The sequence below is a fragment of the Lepus europaeus genome, chromosome 10 (genome assembly GCF_033115175.1).
Source record: "Lepus europaeus isolate LE1 chromosome 10, mLepTim1.pri, whole genome shotgun sequence".
Lineage (NCBI taxonomy): Eukaryota > Metazoa > Chordata > Mammalia > Lagomorpha > Leporidae > Lepus > Lepus europaeus.
The window spans coordinates 31,248,459-31,268,514 of NC_084836.1; the positions used below are offsets into that span (position 1 = coordinate 31,248,459).

Genomic DNA, 20,056 nt, shown 5'->3' on the forward strand with positions numbered 1-20,056 from the left:
AGAAATGATAAGTGTCTTCTGCCCTTACATCTATTCAGTTTGTTCAAATACAGAAATAAATCATCCTTGAAGTCTAGAGTTCTTAATTAAGAAAATAGAAGGCTCGTGTTAAAATTTATAGATAAGAGTTATGCCTTTCTCAATATTGCCAACTTTATTTTTGTGAGCTTCTTCAGTGACATAATGAGCATCCTGTTTCCTTAAGCATTTAAGTGTAGGTTCTTGTGAATTGACAGGATAGAAGCTCTGAAGAACTGAGTAGGCCGGCAGAGCAGCTGGTGTGACATTCAAGTGTTCATATTGCCATCTAGCTACTGAACAGAAGGAAAAAAAAACAGTTTTAATTTAGAAATCTCTTCTTTGACTATAGCTGGAAATTTCAACACCATTGGGACTAGAAAATGAGGCTAGAACATTTGGTTCTCATATTTAACTGGAGATATAGTATATTCTTAAATGTGGTAAGATGCACAGGATTATATAAAAAATTAACTTTCCTTATTTTTGAGCTTTTTAAAAGCTTATCTTTTTTCTAAACTAGAAAATTGACTGTAAAGATCAAAGTTTCCTAAAATGCCTAAGTAGAACAGAATCAGAGAAAACAAAACATAGCTAGTTTGGGGCAATATTAAGCAAAGGTAAATATGTAAATTACAGTTCTTTGTTAAATTTGTTAAGGATTAATACTTTTAAATGTTTAAAATAATTGAACATAAGTTCACAATATAGCAGTATGAGTCTACATTTTTACTTTGAATGAAGGAAATTGTTTGCATTCTTTTTGTTGTATAATGTTTAAATAGAAAAGTATCAATATCTTTGTTATTAAATCAAAATAGAGTATCAGCTCCCAGAATAGTTTTGAAAAGCGGTGCACTTTCAGCATCCTTGCAAATTAAGAATAGCATAATAAAGAATGATGACTAATTTGGGTATATTTTTGTCAAGAAATCTTTAGATCAAGATGACAATCCAACGGTTTTTTCCTTTAGTCGTATTTCAAAGGCACACTTAACCTACTACAGTCGTGGCTCTCTCCAGACCACCATAACCATTGCCTGAAAAGTTGTTAGAAATGTAAATTCTCACACTGTGCTCCAGATCTACTGAATTGAAGCCATCTTCTGCTGCTTTCCCAGGCAAAATAGCAGGGAGCTGGATTGTAAATGGAGCAGCCTTTATGGGAAGCCAGGGCTTATACCTGCTGAGCCCAAAGTCTGTGTTTTAAGGCCCCCTTTTTGTGATTCTGATGCATGCTAAAGATTTTGAACCACTAATATGCATTATATAGAATTAGCATCTTTAAATTTAATTCCGTTGGTGTATTTTCTTTTTGGTTGAATATAACCTTGCAAAATTAGGCCAGCTTCCCAAAGGGATATAGTTATCATTAATGTTTGGGATAGGATGATACCAGTTGACTTGACCAGAAAGCAAAATTGTCTGTAGTTAACTTCAAGATATTTGTGTTTGAGATCATTTACATTTAAATATTATCATATACTCTGCTTAATTATTTTGGCATAACCAAATAAACTCTGGAAATGACAGTTGTCAAAAGCCAGAAAAATAGTCTTACAGCCCAGGGGTGAATCACTAGTTTATAGAACCTCATCTGCTTTGGATGGGCATATTTCTTTATCAATTAAAGACTCTAAGGAGTAGGAACTACTTTTGAGGTCCAGGATAGGAAAATTGGATTTTTTTTTTTACACACTTTGACTGAGCCAGGTTGCTGTAGTATGGTTTCATAATTGTAATTAAATTGTGAAATTCTGGGCCGGCACCATGGCTTAACAGGCTAATCCTCCGCCTTGCGGCGCCGGCACACCGGGTTCTAGTCCCGGTTGGGGTGCCGGATTCTATCCTGGTTGCCCCTCTTCCAGGCCAGCTCTCTGTTATGGCCCAAGTCCTTGGGCCCTGCACCCCATGGGAGACCAGAAGAAGCACCTGGCTCCTGGCTTCGGATCAGAGAGATGCGCCGGCCGCAGCGGCTATTGGAGGGTGAACCAAAGGCAAAAAGGAAGGCCTTTCTCTCTCTCTCACTATCTACTCTGCATGTCAAAAAAAAAAAAAAAAAAAGTGAAATTCGGAAATATGAGAGAAAAAAAAATTATAAGTATGCCTTGTAAATATGGGCAAATAAATTTTTACTATTATTTATAAACCAATATAATTTGGTTAACTATAACTATAACTATAACTATAACTATAACTATAACTATCTGTGGCACCTAATCCGTCTCCGCTGACTTCCTTGACAGTATTTGAGAAGTGGACCTAGTAATGGAAAGTGGTAACATGCAGCCAGAGCTGACAGTGGTGAGAGCCAGAGTGAAACAGTGGAGGAATTATGGTAGCAGAACATTTCTGGAGTGAGGGAGTAGGTAGCTTAGCAGCAACGAAGATTGCCGGTAGGTTCGGTAAGGCAGAGTAAATGTTTAGTCCATTAGATTGAAGAACAGGCGGAGTTAGTAGTCAACCAATAAGAGTAGTTTCAATGCAGCATTAGAGAAGTAGCTGGATTGTAATGAAATGATCTGTCAGTGGGAGGCAAGGTAAAGTAGAAGCAGCAATTAGAGAATGATGTAGGGCGGAGGGTAATTTCTCAGATGACCTTTGCTCGGTAAGATTTGTTTATTATTTAGACCTACTTGCTGACCTTATTTGCATATTGATTTTGCATATATTTTTAAGCATGAATAATCATAACTGATTATTTCTCATATCATTTCCTCCATGGTTTATGAAAAACTGAAATTCAGTTTTATTTTTATATACCCCAAGGGTTTAAGATTTAAAAAATCACTGCCATGGAGCAGTCATATAATAATTGTGAAAATCTGAAATACATTTTTACTTCTGTTGTTAAAAGGACTTAAGGGAAGTTAAATTGATATATCCTGCCTACCCAGGTGATTTGAAAACTCTTTAGTACTATGGTATCTCTCTCTCTCTCTCTCTTTTTTTTTTTTAAGATTTATTTTATTTATTTGAAAGAGTTACAGAGAGAGGTAGAGACAAGAGAAAGAGGTCTTCCATCCGCTGGTTCACCCTCTAGATGGCCGCAATGGCCAGGAGCCTCCTCCAGGTCTCCCACGTGAGTGCAGGGGCCCAAGGACTTGGGCTATTTTCTGCTTTCCCAGGCCATAGCAGAGAGCTGGATTGGAAGAGGAGCAGCCAGGACTAGAACTGACGCCATATGGGATGCTGGCGCATCAGGCCAGGGCTTTAACCTGCTATGCCAGAGCACTGATGCCAGTGCTATGGTATCTCTTAACTCCTGTAACAAACTTAGTATATTATTTTAAATATAATGTTATAAGGTTTTGTTTTTCTGCTGTTTGAATTGTCCTTGCTTAAGGACAAAGCCTGTTTTTCAAATTGATTTTAGCTTAATATTCCAACAATAGTATTTCTGTTTTGTAAACATTGAGCTCCTACTTTGTTACTGACAGTATTGAGGGTTAAAAACATGGCACAAATCCTACCTTGAATTTTAGTTCATTGGGGAAGCAAATCATCGCAACTCTGTGATAAAAGCTATCATATAATAGTGAATTAATGCCTCCTCCATTCTAATCTTTTTGTTTCCCATCGTGAGAGATTTGCTCAGGCAGTCATGCCAGATTTATAACTGACAACCACTGTAACTTGCCCCAAAAGGTACTGTATTTACTCTCTGCTTCTGGAATGGTTTACCAGATGATAAGTTACTTAGGGAAGTAGGACTAAGTTTAGTCAGCATAGCTGGTATTTGTGATTTTGTTGTGACTAATAGCTCAGGCATTATAGGCTGCTTATTTTCTGCTATATCAGTTCTATAAAACTGAAATATTGGCCGGCACTGTGGCTCACTAGGCTAATCCTCCGCCTGGTTGCGGCGCTGGATTCTGTCCCAGTTGCTCCTCTTTCAGGCCAGCTCTCTGCTGTGGCACTGGAAGGCAGTGGAGGATGGCCCAAGTGCTTGGGCCTTGAACCCGCATGGGAGACTAGGAGGAAGCACTTGGCTCCTGGCTTCAGATCCTCACAGTGCCAGCCATATTGGCCATTTGGGGAGCGAACCAACGGAAGGAAGACCTTTCTCTCTGTCTCTCTCTCTCTCTAACTCTGCCTGTCAAAAAAAAAAAAAAAAAAAAACCTGAAATATTGTTTGGTGAACTTATTCTTGCTTATAGGAATCATTCCTTACCTGTCTGATATAAACTGCATTTCTAATTAGACTGAATAAGCTTTATCCTCTTTTATATGAATTTTTCTTTAAGCCTCTTTAAAAAATAAGAAGTGTGGGTTCAGAGCGGTTTTTGAGTCAGTCCTTTGGTGTTTTTTGAGTGTTTCAGTGAAGTAATTTGAATATACCAAAACCTGGCTTAAAATAAAAATTCCCCACCACTTGAGATATTGAAGTATCTATGGTTTGATATGTGTAATACATCATTGGCTGTTTCTGCTGTTAGAGTGTGATGTTACATGCAAGTACTTACATATAGTAATTTACAATGAATTTTTATCATTTATGAGAAATAAATTACTGGAAGATTTCAAGTTTTTAGGATCTGAATGATTAAAAGGTTATATTTTTTTCTTTAAATACATAAGAAAGCTGGAAAATCATAGTACCTCTTGCTGAGAATAGGAAATTAAAGATGCAAAGATAGGGTTTTTGCCTTGAATAATTTTTTTCATTGTAACGGGCCTAGAGTTGAAACTGTCACATGATGTTTATACTGTCCAGTCCCTCGTGATGTTTATACTGTCCAATCCCTCGAAGGGCACATTTAGGGTGGTGAGCTTCAGGCTGTCCCATAATGAGAGTTGGGTGGAGTAGAGCCAGATTGCTTAATTTATTAGGTAGCTTTCACTGTCAGTAAAATGTCAGTAGCAATCACAGTGATTAACTGCAAAGACTAGTTATCCCTCTTCCCATAAACTACCTGTCTACGTGTAAAGGAAGTGGAATTAATTTTATGTTTAAAAAAATACTAAGAAAATGGAGATCACTTGCGTGTTCTTTTTTGAAGGACTGTAAACAAACTATTTTTGTACTGTTGTTGATCAAATGGTGCATCTAATGGCTAGGGAGCCAATACCTATTTTTTAGTACAGTGCCAATTATTTCCCTGATAGGAGTAGCCTCTTTAAAACTACATAATGTTGTGAGTTATCCTGTGACTTAAATTTTGGTCACTTAGTGTTTTTAATAATTTTGTGTTGAATGCTTTCTTTTATTAGACGCACGCACCTTCGTATGTTTTGGAAGAAGACCATTTTGAGTGGTGTCAGTGGCTGTAGAATTGTATTTGATCTCCAAGGTCTCTTTCAGTTGTTAAATTCTAGGATTCTTCCCTTTGCAGTCAGGCAGGTCATTTCACTTGGGTGGTAATTGCAGGTTAGCAGGCCAGGAGTTGTTAAGGAAAATTCCTCTTTATGGAAATCACAGGACAGACCACACACACACACACAGACACAAATCTTAATTATTTTACCTGTAAAATAACAATCTGTGTTAGGGTTAGTATTATTTTCAGGCCAAAAAATCTGGGGTATAGAAACTTGGGAAGGTTATCAAATAAATGCCCTCTCCAGTTTTTCAAGTTAGATTATCATAATAACTGATGTGTGAGTAGGAGGGAACCTACTTTGCTTAGGAGATGAGCAAAATTGTTGATAATTGGGCAAGCATGAATATCTGTGAAGTGGGAGGAAAGAAGCAATGAAAGAAAATGTCTTACCAGAATCCACAACTATCCTTGCAAATTAAGCTTGAAACAAGCAGACTTTAATCAACCAGTCATGTTCGATTTGCTGTTATTAAATTCAAGTTTTTAGCCCACTCTCAAGTTCATGATTCTCACCGTGTGCTCCTTGGACCACAGCATCAGCATCACCTAGAAACTTGTTAAAAATGCATATGGTGGAGCCCCACCTTCATCTTACTGAATCTAAAACTGTTGATTTGGGGCCCAGTGATCCATATTTTTACCAATCCTCCTGGTGATTTTGAATCATGTTGAGCTATAAAGACAACACACCATGATTTGCAAGCAGATTCATAACAATTTCATAAGAAAGGTTAGTTGTAATTGGCAGTATATTTTCTGGTTCTTCATCAGTAAACATTTTACTTAGTAAATATTCGGGCGGTCTAGTGAATTTCTTGGGAAGAGAGAGAAATTGAATCAGTGAAATGGAGCTTAGCTTCTGCCAAACAAGCATGATGAGCAGGAGGACTGAATTTCATCTTGTAGGCTTAGCTATAGTGGCATGCTGCCTATGTTTAACACCAATTGTAGCAGCACAATGCATAAGAGGTTAGCTGTGGGAGACACTAGAGGAAGAATCCAGGGGGTGGTGATTATTATAATTTGTGTAGAGGGAAGAGTTATATAGAGGAGACTATTCAAAGGAAGAAGTAACTTAATCCAGTTAACTGAGGCTGGAGAGGATGGATTCAAAGATGCTATACGGTTTTTTCTTTGTGTTGTTTTGTTTAAATCCATCCGTTTTTTGAAGTTACAGAGAGAAGTAAAGATAGATCTTCCATTTGCTAGTTTACCCTCCAAGTGGCTGTAGCACCTGTGGCTAGGCCAGGCTGAAGCTAGAAGCCAGAAGCCTCAAGCTTCCTTCAGATCTCCCACGTGAACAGTAGGGCCCTAAGCACCTGAGCCATCTTCTACTGCTTTTCCCAGGCCATTAGCAGGGAGCTGGATCAGAAGTGAGGCAGTCCTTTGGGGCTGGGAGTCTGTGGGCCCCTCAAACATAGGTAAAATGTCCTTCACAATCAGCCTACCAGCTGTGGCTGGAAAACTTGTGTCCAGACTGACTGGCATCTCCCCCACTCATAGCTTCTTGTGCTGCATGTATGACCTTGCGGCTTTAAATCACACCTTTCCCCTTGAACTGGCAAGGGAAGGGGCTGAGCCCTAGGGGAGGCTTCAGGAGATCCTGGCTATCTTGTGTGACCTTGTGGTTTTAAATCATGCCTTCAAGTTAGTTTCAGTCTTCCACCCAGGGCTAACAGAGGAGGGGACTGAGTCCCTAAGGAGACAAGCACTATGTAGACTCCCACTATATCCATGAGCCCTAAGCCAATCAACATATAGTATGTGAAACCTCCATCCAGTGGGCGGCACCCCACAGAATGACCCAATGAAAGAAAACAGTGATGCGGCTCAGGCATTCTGCCTGTTCTTCTCTCGGACCAGACAAGTTTTCTGATGTTTGCCAATCAAATAAAAGTTTCCTTTCTATCTAATAAAAGTTTCTCCCTCTTTGCAAATTGTTTCCGGATTTTTATTTCTTTTTTTTGAGATTTATTTATTCATATTTATTCATTTGAAAGTTAAAGTTACACAGAGAAAAGGAGAGGCAGAGAGAGAGAGAGAGAGAGGTCTTCCACCCGCTGGTTCATTCCCCAAATGGCTGAAATGGTCGGAATCAGGAGCTTTCTCTGGGTCATCCCACATGGGTGCAGGGGCCCAAGGTCTTGGGCCATCTTCCACTGCTTTCCCAGGCCATACCAGAGAGCTGGATCAGAAGTGGAGCAGCCAGGACTCGAACCGGTGCCAGATGGAATGACAGCACTGCAAGTGGTAGCTTTACCCGATATGCCTCGGCACCAGTCCCAGCTTTTCATTTCTATACTAAGCTGAGGAAAAGAACCCATGAGATTTGCTCCAGCCACCACCCTCCCCCGGGTGACCAATAACAAGAAGTGGAGCAGCTGGGACATGAACCTGCACTCATGGCAAGTTGATGTTGCAGATAGTGGCTTTATCCGCACACCAAAATGCTGGCCCTGTTTTAAGGTTTTAGACCAGTATGATTATTATAATGGTGATAGCTCTTTGGGGAGTAAGATGAATCCCATTTGGGATTTGCTGTGATTGTGTAAAGGATTTATATGGAGAAAGAAGAGCTGAGAGCTCATCTTTAGGGAGGTTAGGATAATAGGAGGACTTGAACATACGGTGAAGGAATTAAAGTAGTTCCTGATATAATTTACACTGAGTAACCACCATGGATCTGCACAATTCTAGGTTCTCAGGATATGGTAATAAACATTGTCCTTAGAACAATTATTCCAAATTGAAGGAGACAAAGTGGCAACATATAATTTCTGATACTATTAAGGGTCAGCAAAAGAAAAAGAATGACAGAAAAGACTAAGGTGTGGTAACATGACAGCAGTCATAATGGTAGGTAGTTTTAGGAAGCAAAGAAGATGGTAGATTGACCAAGGAGAATTGCAGGAAACCCCATTAAAGGGTTTGTCGTCCTCTTTTTCCTTTCAGGGGCTGTTCTGTACACAGGCTTGGAGATAGTCCAGTTCAGACTTTTTAGAAAACATGTTCAGAAGGCACAATTTCTCTGAGCTTTAACTCTTCTCAGTAGAGTAAGAAGTAGTAACACTCTATAGGGTTAAATTGTTTTGATTAAATAAGAGAATGAATTTAAAGCAGCTATCATAGTTGTAATGAGCACTCAAATAGTAACCATTAATGGTCATATTGAATGGAACATAACATTCAGTCCTGTTAAATGTGATTTCGTTTAATAAGATCTAATGTGTTTTGATACACAATTTTATTTAAAAGTTATAGTTGGATCATTTATCATGTAAAAAATTTTAAAGGCATAAGTATTTTTATAACTACATGGTATACATGGGTTAGCTACCTGATATAACTTTTAAAAACTATGCTTATAGCAGATAAAGCTGTCTGTAACGCCAGCATAAAATATAAGTGCCAGTTTGTTTCCTGGCCACTCCACCTCCAACCAACTCGCTGTAAATGGCCTGGGAAAAGCAGTGGAAGATGGCCTAAGTGCAAAATCTCCACGAGAGACCTGAATGAAGTTCCTCATTGTAGCCTTTTCTCTCTCTGTAACTCTGACTTTCGAATAAATAAATCTTTTTAAAAATATGTGTTTATGTCCATAATACTTGGATCTTGCTGACTTTTAAATATTTCTTCTTGCAGATGTGGACATCTCATGATTGAAATGAAGAAACAAGTTATGGGCCAAAGGTCAAGATACTTCTCTGGGAAATGTTGCTGATGCTGCTTTACAAAGTCATACAATGAGTGTTTGGATCAAGAAAGATTGTTGTATTTAAAAGATTTTCATCTTGGAAATATATCAAGTGAAAATTAGATTCTTTTGGGAAACATTTTCCTCTTGATAAATTATACCTGTAATGGGCGACATGGCAAACAACTCAGTTGTATATGGTGGTGTGAAAAACTCTTTGAAGGAAGCTAATCATGATGGAGACTTTGGAATTACGCTCGCAGAGCTGCGTGCTCTCATGGAGCTCAGGTCCACAGATGCATTACGGAAAATACAGGAAAGCTATGGAGACGTCTATGGAATTTGCACCAAGTTGAAAACGTCTCCCAATGAAGGTAAATTTTATTATGTGCATTATAGTCCTTTGTGCAGAGAGTGCTTTACATTTGGCTCATAAACATGCTTATATTGTCTTGGCTATTATGTATGATTGTGCCATAATCATGGTGATATTAAAAATGGATTAGTTATTAGATCAGTGCATATAAAGTATATTTATATCAGGAAATAATGTTATAAATTTATGTATATGTTTTAGAGTAGGAATTTGAATTTAGTGTTGGAATATTTTGTCCTAGATACGTATTATTACTGCTGTGTGTTTATGATCCTATGTTTGCTCTCAAGCTGCGGAGGATGGGATTCAGTGGCAATAAACCTTGCTCACTATGCTTCATTTTGTCATAGCAGACTTGGTTGTTTTTAGCTTATGGGGTTTAACCTAAACCTTCATACTTAGTTTGCAGAGTCCTTAAAGCAAAGGGAGTAGATTGGATAGCAGTTAAATTTTCCCCTCACAGATATTTTCTTTGATTGAAATGTTCAGTCTTTGAATTATCTAATTATCTGTCAATCTTTTGCATATCCCCATGTTTATAGAAGGAAAATTCATTGTAACTTTATCGTATTATGACCTTTGAAATGACTTAATAAAGATGACCTTTTAAGCATTGATGTTGAACATAAGGTTAGGAAGTTTCAGGAAAATCTTTCCAAATTGCAAAGGCAGGAGTAGTTTAAGGATACGTATTTGGTGATTACAACTTGTTTTAGTAAGGATGGCATGTTATTATTGTAAAATCTTAAATCTTACATATTATTAGATATTCCAAAACTGTTTCAAGAGAAACAATGCAAATTTTTTTCTAACTTTTTTCCTGAAATATGCCATACTACTGCTTTATAATATCATTTAAAGTAATAGCAAAAAGTCATTTCCAGTGATTAAATCACACCTAAATTATTTGAGATCTTTATGTGATTCTGTGTGAATTGCTAACTTAATCATAGTTACTTTGATTTCTCTGAGGTAGGCAGTCTTGAGGAAACCAGTGTCAATATTCATATTTATTCTAAAAGGGCTTATTTAGACTACTTTGAGATTTTTTTTGAGATGTTGTAAAGACTGAAGCAACCCACTGTAAGAATTATTTGTGTTTATAGTTGTCAGAAATAAAAGTGAAAACAGCAACAGCTTTCATAAAATACTATTTCCAAAGGAATTTTGTGAGTTCTAGTATTATTAATTCACTAATCATCTAGGCGAGTGATAGATGTAGCATGATCAGGAAATAAATAGGTAGATAGGAATTTTTATGCCCATGGAAATGATCAAGACAGTGAACACTCGTTTGTTTAAATTATCTGCTTACAGTCAGGGAAAGAGAATTAAAATGATTATTCAAAATACATGATGTTTGATTAGGCAAAACAGTTTTTTTCCTGTCTCTTTAGGTCTTTAATTTATTAATTCATTCTCTGACACAGTCTTTCATCAGTCCTAGGATTTGATTGTGATGTATTTTACAGACTCTCACTCTTCAAAAAGAAAAACAAAGTGTTGGTAATTACTAGAGGACAATTCTAAGTGTGTAATTAAACTACACCCCAAGTTCAGAGATTTTAATAAATTGTAAGAATATATACAGCCGGCGCCGTGGCTCAACAGGCTAATCCTCCACCTTGCGGCGCCGGCACACCGGGTTCTAGTCCCGGTCGGGGCGCCAGATTCTGTCCCGGTTGCCCCTCTTCCAGGCCAGCTCTCTGCTGTGGTCCGGGAAGGCAGTGGAGGATGGCCCAAGTGCTTGGGCCCTGCACCTGCATGGGAGACCAGGAGAAGCACCTGGCTCCTGGCTTCAGATCAGCGCGATGCGCCAGCCGCAGTACACCGGCCGCGGCGGCCATTGGAGGGTGAACCAACGGCAAAAAGGAAGACCTTTCTCTCTGTCTCTCTCTCTCACTATCCACTCTGCCTGTCCAAAAAAAAAAAAAAAAAATATATATATATATATATATACACACAAGCTAGAGTTGCTGGATCTATTTGGTGTTTGCTGTGTGACCAGGTACTTTTCTAGACCCTGGGCATACAGGGGTGAATAAAACAAACAAAAACATTCCTGCTTTATTTTCACATAAGGAAGAAAGTGATAGGACAACTAAATGAAATGTATAGCTATGTGTTAATAATATATGCTTAAGACAAAAATGGATGGAAAAGAAAATCAGAAATATCAGGGGTGGTGATATTAAATTGCTGTAAAGTCTGGAAACAACCAAAACATTTTGTAAGAATGGCAACAGCAGGGGCCGGCGCTGTGGCTCATTTGGTTAATCCTCTGCCTGCGGCGCTGGCATCCTATATGGGCGCCGGGTTCTAATCCCGGTTGTTCCTCTTCCAGTCCAGCTCTCTGCTGTGGCCCGGGAAGGCAGTGGAGGATGGCCCAAGTGTTTTGGCCCCTGCACCTGCATGGGAGACCAGGAGGAATCACCTGGCTCCTGGCTTCGGATCGGCATAGCTCCGACCATACTGGCCATTTGGGGGACGAACCAACGGAAGGAAGACCTTTCTCTGTTTATCACTGTGTAACTCTGTCAAAAAAAAAAAAGAAAGAGAAAGAATGGCAACAATGAAATGACAGATAATACTTTCTGAGTCCAGCTGACTGTTAGTACATGTATATTAACACATTATTCCAACAGTTTTATTCTGTTTTTTGGCATTCTTTATAGTAGCTTATAAATAAAAAATTATTATCCTGGGTTTGGGCTGATTTCATTTAAAGATATAAAAACGTAGTTTCATATGTGAATACTATGTTTTATTCTTTGATATCATTAAGACATGGTCAAAGTATACCAGTAGTAAGAGCTTTGCTTGCCTTGAATGAAAATATAAATTGCTGTCTGAAACAGCATGGAAGCCTGAATCAGCCAGAGACAGTCGCTGTTGACTTCACCCTGCTTCTGGCCACATACATTTTTTTTTTCCCTTTTACCACTGTCTTACTGTTTTGCTTTTTTCTCTTCTACCTCATTTTAGCCACCACAACTTATAAGCCTCAGCGTTTCATTTACTTTCTTGCCCTTTGCAAGTCCATGAAGCTATGCCTCTTAGAGAATACCACCTGGCACCTGCCTTTAATTTTTATGAATTTATTTTTATGCTTCGTTAATGTAGTACTATCAAATAAATAGTTGTAGGCCTGCATTCCAGAAATTGTAGCATAACAGAGTCTGCCATCCAATATAACATATAATACAGATAACAGAAGAACATGTTATAAAGTCTAGTGTAAAAATAAAAAGATCAAGAAATATGATTTAGATGTCATTAAGAAGGTCAGTATAGGAAAACAACAGATACCAGCGGTACCTCCAGAGTTTGTGGGGAAGTAGAAGAGATATTTATTTCTGTGCAAAACAACTACCTCATGAATTATTCTTTTCATAATTTGCATTTTTCATTAACTTTTTTTGTAGCAAAGAGAAAATTATAAAGGTAATTTTATGAAGTTAGGGTGTTATAATTAGGTTATTTTGATATAAAAGTACATTCTTAGATTATGAGTCCTACAAGACAGGTGCTCTAGCAGAGCAAAAATGTTGTTACAGGTCTGTTGGAGTTGACTTTGAAACTTACAGACCCAGTTCCTTTAAAAATGAAGTAGTTGGGGCCAGCGCTGTGACATGGTGGGTTAAGCATCCACCTGCAGTGCCAGCATCACATGGGTGCCACTTCTAGTCTCTAGCTGTTCCACTTCCAATATAGCTCCCCGTTGATGGCCTGGGAAAGCAGTAGAGGATGGCCCAAGTGCTTGGGTCCCTGAACCTATGTGGGAGACTTGGAAGAAGCTCCTGCCTCCTGGCTTTAGATTGGCCTAGCTCCGGCTGTTGCAGCCATTTAGGGAGTGAACCAGCAGATGGAAGACCTCTCCATTTGTCTCCCTCTCTCTGTCTGTAAGTCAGCCTCTAAAGTAAATAAATATATCTTTATTTTAAAAAAGTAATCAGAACCACTGGGAAGTTTTTTTATGTATGGCAGGGTAAATCTTATCACATTTTCTTTGTTTATTTTGATGCTTTCAATCAAATTATAAATCTTAATTTTATTTAAAAGATTTTATTTACTTGAAAGGCACAGTTGTAGAGAGAGAGGAAGAGACAGAGAGAGAGATCTTCCATTCGCTTATTCACTCCCCAAATGGTCCAAACAGTTAGGGCTGGGCCAGACTGAAGCCAGGAACTTCTGGGTCTCCCACAGGATGCAGGGGCCAAGGACTTGGGCCATCTTCCACTGCCTTTCCAGGTGCATTAGCAGGGAGCTGGATCAGAAGTGGAGCAGCTGGGACTCAAATCAGCGCCCATATGAGATGTTGTCACAGGCAGTGGCTTTACCTGCTACACCAAACATAGGTCCCTAAACATCTTAATTTTAATCTATTTGAATACAAAATGGATTTTTATCCAATTGAAAACACCAGCTCTATCAAGATTCTTGCCATAAGTTGAGGTATTCCTAAGAGGTACAAATTTCACATTTCGGTGTTTTATGTTTAAGCACTCATCATAGAATACATACTTTTTGATTTGTTAGTGATAATTTTCAATTTCTTCCTCTTTGTAGCCTCTGTTTCCATTAATTACAATACCTGAAAACTGTAAAGTTCATATACCTTAATTTTGCAGTTTCAGTGATTTTTTGTTTTTAAATGAAATGTTAAGACAGTTTGGAGGTCTCAGTTTTAGTCCTCTGATCTACCTAATATAGGTCACTCAGCTTTATTTACAAAGTAATACCAGAAGGAATTATCACTGGCAGTCATTCAGATTATGCCACAAATGTAAAGAACTCTGTTTACTGGACAAAAACATTCAGCTTACTGCTACATGCTCTCCTACAGGGACACTCAGTCTTTACAAGTATTGTGAGTCACATTTAATTTTCCACATTAACTACTAATTTTTAGAATTAGCAACCTGGTGGGTTCATGGCTGTGAACGGCAGTAGCCACAGACCAGGGCATATTGGACAAGCACACTGAGTGTCAAGCAGGATCAACGACTTTGAAAGTTTCTCTGATTACTACCTACCAGGCTCAGGAGTTGGTGTGTATGTGTACATGTTGTAGCCATTTGTGTTAAGCTGCATTTTATTTTTTTCAGCTAGCACCCTAAATGTTCTTGAAAGAACTAATTATTTTGAATCTAGAAAGATTGGGATATAGCTGATAGCCTTTCCAATTTGCTCACAAATTAAATCAGTTCATTTATATCTCATATATTATTAAACATGGCAGAAGTTAGAAATAAACAATGAAGGTCTACCAAATCCATCCCAGATTATTTTATTTATTTTTATTTATTTTAAATCTATTAATAACAGTACTGTTGACACAAGGATATAATAGCATGTTAGTTATGTTAATTGGACTTTATGGAGACCTAGACTATAGAAAGACTTTGATTGACATGGTAAGCATTATGATAGGAATGTTCAGCTGTGGCTGACCTCTCAGACACCCTTTTCAAATAACACTTTAAGCCTTTGATTTTAAAAGTACTTTTTACCAGCTGTATCCTTTCCTGTTCTTTAAGACAGCCTAAAATAGTTTGGCTTATAAAATGTGTAAGATATAAGCCTTTCCTGCAAAGAATTAAACAAATCCCCAAAATAAAATGTATTTTTATGGAATTGTCAGCCAAAGGGAAAGAAAACTCACTTGCTTTGGTTCTTAAGTAGCTCGTTATAATAGTTCACCTTATCCTACAGGTTCTTTAAATAGAGCCCAAACTCAGTAGATCCTAAAACTGTATCTACAGTACAGAAGATAGCATGAATCTGAAATTCATAGTCTTTTCCACCACTGCAAGAAATTTAAAGAAACAAATTAGTACTCTCTAACATATGAAGATACTTCAAAAATTTCATGGAAAAATGCAGCTAATTATAAGTTTGGGGGCAGGCATTTAACTTAGTCCACTGGGAAGTTTTAATATGAAAATCACACCTGATGCAAAATGCATACTGATTGGTATACTTGTTAACACTCTTCAAAACAAGCCAAAAAACGCTTCTCTTTTACAAAACAAGTGGTAATTGGTAAGCCATGAGGCACACAAATACTTTTTTTTTTTTAATTTATTTATTTGAAAGGCAGGGCTAGAAAGGAAGAGACAGACAGAGGTCTTCCATCTGCTGGTTCACTCCCCAGATGTCTGCAGCAGCTGGGTCTGTCCCAGGCCCACACCAGGAACCAGGAGCTTCATCTGGGTCTCCCACGCGGGTGTAGGGGCCCAAACACTTAGGCCATCCTCTACTGCTTTCTCAGGCACATTAGCAGGGAGCTGGATCAGAATTGGAGCAGCCAGAGTCTGAACCTGAACCCATTTGGGTTGCTAGCACTGCTGTAGGCAGCAGTTTAACTCACTACACCACAACGCCGGCCCCACAAATACATTTTGATATTATGATTGTTGATCTAACCATTTATGAGATCTCAAGGTTGGGATATACGAATTCTCTTATCTACTGCAATCCCCTACGTTTGAATTCCAGTTTCCTGTAATAATTCTACACAGTGGGTTGTGTTTAATTTGTTGCTTCTCATTCTCCCTCACCAAACTGTGAGTTCCTAGAGGCAAGTCCCAAGGAAAGGCATGCTGTCTCATTTCTGATTGCATAGTTAGTGCCAATCACAGTGTCTGGCACCTGGTAGGCATGTGGAAATCAATGCATAAATTTGATTTTTGCTCAGTTGTTCTTAAAGTTGAGGCCAGCTGAGGGATGACTTAACTCTTTTGAAAATCAGAATACAGTGAGGGATTGGCACTATGGGGAAACTGGTTAAGCCACCATCTGGCAATGGTGGCATCTCATATGGGCACCGATTTAAGTCCCTATTGCTTTGCTTCTGACTCACCTCCTTGCTAATGCGCCTGGGAAGGCATTGGAGGATGGCCCAAATACTTGAACCCCTTCATCCATGTGGGAGACCCAAATGGAATTCCAGGCTCCTGGTTTCTGACCAGCCCACCTCCGGCCATTACAGCCATTTGAGGAGTGAACCAACGGGTGGATGATCTTTCTCTCTGTCTCGAATTGTGTCTCTCAAATAAATAAATAAATAATTTTTTTTAAAAGAATATGATATGGGCCAGTGCTGTGGTACAGTGTGTTAAAGCCCTGGCCCAAAGGGCTGGCATCCCATACGGGCACTGGTTCTAGTCCCAGCCTCTCCTCTTCCGACCCAACTCTCTGCTATGGCCTGGGAAAGCAGCAGAAGATGGCCCCAAGTCCCTGGGCGCCTGCACCCATGTGGGAGACCTGGGAGAAGCTCCTGGCTATGTGCTGCATATTAGCTATAATTTTCAGTTAAATCCTCAGGCCTCCAGCATTCTAATGAACCCAGTGTCCCTGTTGATTTTGTAAATTAGTCCCAGAAGTTGAGTTACTACCTTCTGTTGAAAAACATCAAGCAAGGTCTTGATATAATATGCATTTTATTCAAAGAATGAATCTATACTACTACCCACAGTGGAAGAGCCAGACCCCAAAAGCATGTAATTCTGAGACTGCTTTTGATGGTTTTGGATATATAGGAGTGTGTGTGTGTGTGTGTGTGTCTTAACTACTTCATAAGGCGATGAATCTCATGCATGACCTTGGCATCCTTGCCACTGTGTTACGGTCAACTGAGCTGACAGGAGTAGGCAGAAGATTCCTTATTGTAGTTTTTCAAGCTTACTTCTGACAATTTGATATCATACTGGCTGTGCTTATAAAACTAGCTGCAGGCAGTTTCATTATCCTTCCACCGGCTTAGCCGAGCCTTTTCTCCATAAACCCTGTTTTCTCCCTCCATAGAACAGAAGCCGCTTTTGTCTTCTATTATCCTTTCCTTTCCTGTATCATCAGTAGCCTCTTTTACTTACTCATATCCATTGGTAAGTAACTTGCCTTAATATCTGTCACCCATCTTTAAGAACAAAATGCGAACAAATCCCATTTTTAGCTCACCTTTGCTGGTTTATTTTCCCCCACTACATCATACTCCTGGAAAAACTCATTACACTGACTCTTTCCGCTTACTCATTCCCCTTGTGTTTAACTCTTTCTAGGCAGACTTTCTTCCACACCACTCCACTGAAAGATTCCTTTTCTAGATCATCAGCTTCCGCCCAGCAACAGAACATGGTCCATTTTCTGTCTTCCACTTATACTACCTGTCACACTGTAGTCAGCTCCATCATTCTTTTACAAACATTTATATCTAGACTCCTGCGGTACTGCATGGACATGTTTTCTTTCCCTGTCTTTTCCTTCTCAGGTGTTTTGGCTTCCATCAAATGTTGGAGTTCTCTAAGGTTTTAGTCTCAGTAGTGTTGTCTTGTCTGCTTACTCTAACTTTCCTGAAGCTCCTATTGAATCCATGGCTCTAGAATCATCTCTATATTAGTGACCACACTGCTCCCTGATTTCTGAGTATGTGGATGAGGACTAGACATCTCTGCTTCTTTTGTTTAACTTGTTTCTAGCTTTCCTCACAATTCTGCAGTTCCCAAAGCCTGCCCTATCTATTATGGTAAATGACTATCATCCACCCACTCAAATGCTTCAAACCAAAAGAAAATAAAGTCTAGATATCATTCTCTCTTCTCCCTGCCTTTCATCCAGCATCCAGTTCTAAAGCAGGTTGTCTGATCTCCTTCCAAGATACCTGGCAAATCCAGTTACTCCTCTCTCTGCCTTTACTTCTAAAATCCAGAATCAAGCAACAGCCTCTCAGCAGGTCTTTTTTCCTCTCTTGCACTCACTTTATCCTTTACATAGCAATTTAGGTAATCTTTCTAGAAATGCAGGTTAGTTAGCACTGCCCTGCTTTAAAACTTCCTAGTGGTTTCTTTCACACTAAAAGTGGATGCCAGTCTCAAGGTCCCCCATGATCTGGCCTCTAGCTGCTTTTCCCATTTCAATCCTGTCTGCTTTTCTCCCGGGTCACTGGGCTCTACGTACAGTGACTCTGTTTCTGGCTTTTGAATTTTACAACCTTATTTTTGTCTTTGGGCTTTGTATTTGCTTTTGTACTGTTGGGAATGTTTCCATCTGAAATCGTCTCATGATTAACTCCTCATTGTTCAGATTAAATCAAACAGTAGCTCTCTGGAAAAACTAATGTAATCCACTAAGAGAATCTTCATTGCCCTGTATGTCTATAATTATTTTAATTGCCTATTTGTCTCTCTCCTGTGTAATGTAAGATTGTTGAGTGTAGGTTTTGTCTTGTTCACAGTAAGTTATCAGCACATAGAACAGTCCCTAGAAGTAGTAGATGTGCAGTACGTATTTGTTGGGGGGAACAAATTATTGTTAAAAAATTCTTAGCATTGTTATATTTAGTTTATGTAAATTTACTATTAGAACTTACCTCCCAAATGGAGTTCAATTCTCAGTTTGTAACTTTCCTTCCCTCTTGAGTATCTTGGTAACAGTTACTTACCCTTTAATTTGTGATTTGCACACTGTATAGTTTGTCTTAAGTGCCTTCAAAAACAGTATTGCAAATGACACCAATAAATATTAGTTCTCCCTTCAGCCCCCAAAATGTTAGGTAACTTGCACGATTTTTCGTTACTAGTCCAGGCAATTTTATTGTTGTACAGTCCTAAGTGTGTGCTTGTGTGTGTGGTGGGAGAAATATAATCTCTAGAACCTTTTTTTAATTTCCTCAAGTCTCTCCAAGGTAATACTTTTATGTTAATATCAAAAAACAGTTAATGATAGCTTAAACTATTGACCCCTGCTAAAACCATTACAAATTAAGATCTGACCAATCATTTTTGTACTTAGAATGATGATATTTAAAACTGCCAGGTTTTATATGGATGCAATTAATGGTAGTTTTTATTCGTTGTGAGTTAATTTCTTAGGAAAAAATTGGAGACCAATCAGGGAGAGGTAACAAAGCCTCTGTTTTGTTTGTTTTTGGCTAGTAAAGGCATTCAGTATGAGACAAGACAGGCTTACCTATTATCTAGTACTATTATTACTATAGTCCTTTTCTGCCTTTCCTTACATTCTACTCTGTCTCAGAAACCTAGAACTCTGTGGGAGCTCTTGTTTGTGACATCTGTCATCATAACCTAAATTGCTTTCTGAGCCACCCAATATGGACCTTGTTGTAGTTACTAGTGAGAACCATCTTGGGAAACTTTTTGGTACATTCATCAAAGTCATCACTTTGTATGTTTTTTTCTCATTAATTATTCTAATAATGTACTTGGTTGTCTCTTTTCACTTACACTCTGCCTGCCTCAGCATTGAGCTTAACAGCTAAAGCACTTAAAGCCAGCAGCCTTCCAGTAATCTCCTGTTATCCTGTCTTCTTCCTCTGATGTTCTCTTGGAGTAAGCTGTTGCCAAAAAGTTGAAGTTAAGTTTCATATGACAAATTAAAGGTAGTATTACAATGATATATCTGCCCCTCTGAACATTCTTAAACTGAGGAAAAATGTCATTTGTCACTGCTATCTCTGTTGTTATGCCCCACAGTAATATACACAAGTACACATTGCGTTAACTAATTGGGATATACCTGGGTTTGACAGGAGCAGCAGTGTAAATTAGAGGGGAGTTGGCTTGATAGGATGGAGTGAAGACAAGGAAGGTACAGAACCCAAGTTTGTTTACCTCCTCCCTTGTA

The 20,056-nt window shown here is 38.7% G+C and overlaps 1 protein-coding gene across 2 annotated transcripts in view; it reads left to right on the forward strand.

Annotated features, from left to right (window-relative positions):
• Positions 1-20,056, forward strand: part of ATP2B1 (ATPase plasma membrane Ca2+ transporting 1) — a 125,521-nt gene that overhangs the window by 53,919 nt on the left and 51,546 nt on the right. For both annotated transcript variants that reach the window (XM_062203137.1, XM_062203138.1), the window contains exon 2: positions 8,985-9,410. In XM_062203137.1, coding sequence (XP_062059121.1) covers positions 9,203-9,410 — 208 coding nt within the window. In that variant the 5' untranslated portion in view covers positions 8,985-9,202. The remainder of the gene's footprint in view (positions 1-8,984; positions 9,411-20,056) is intronic.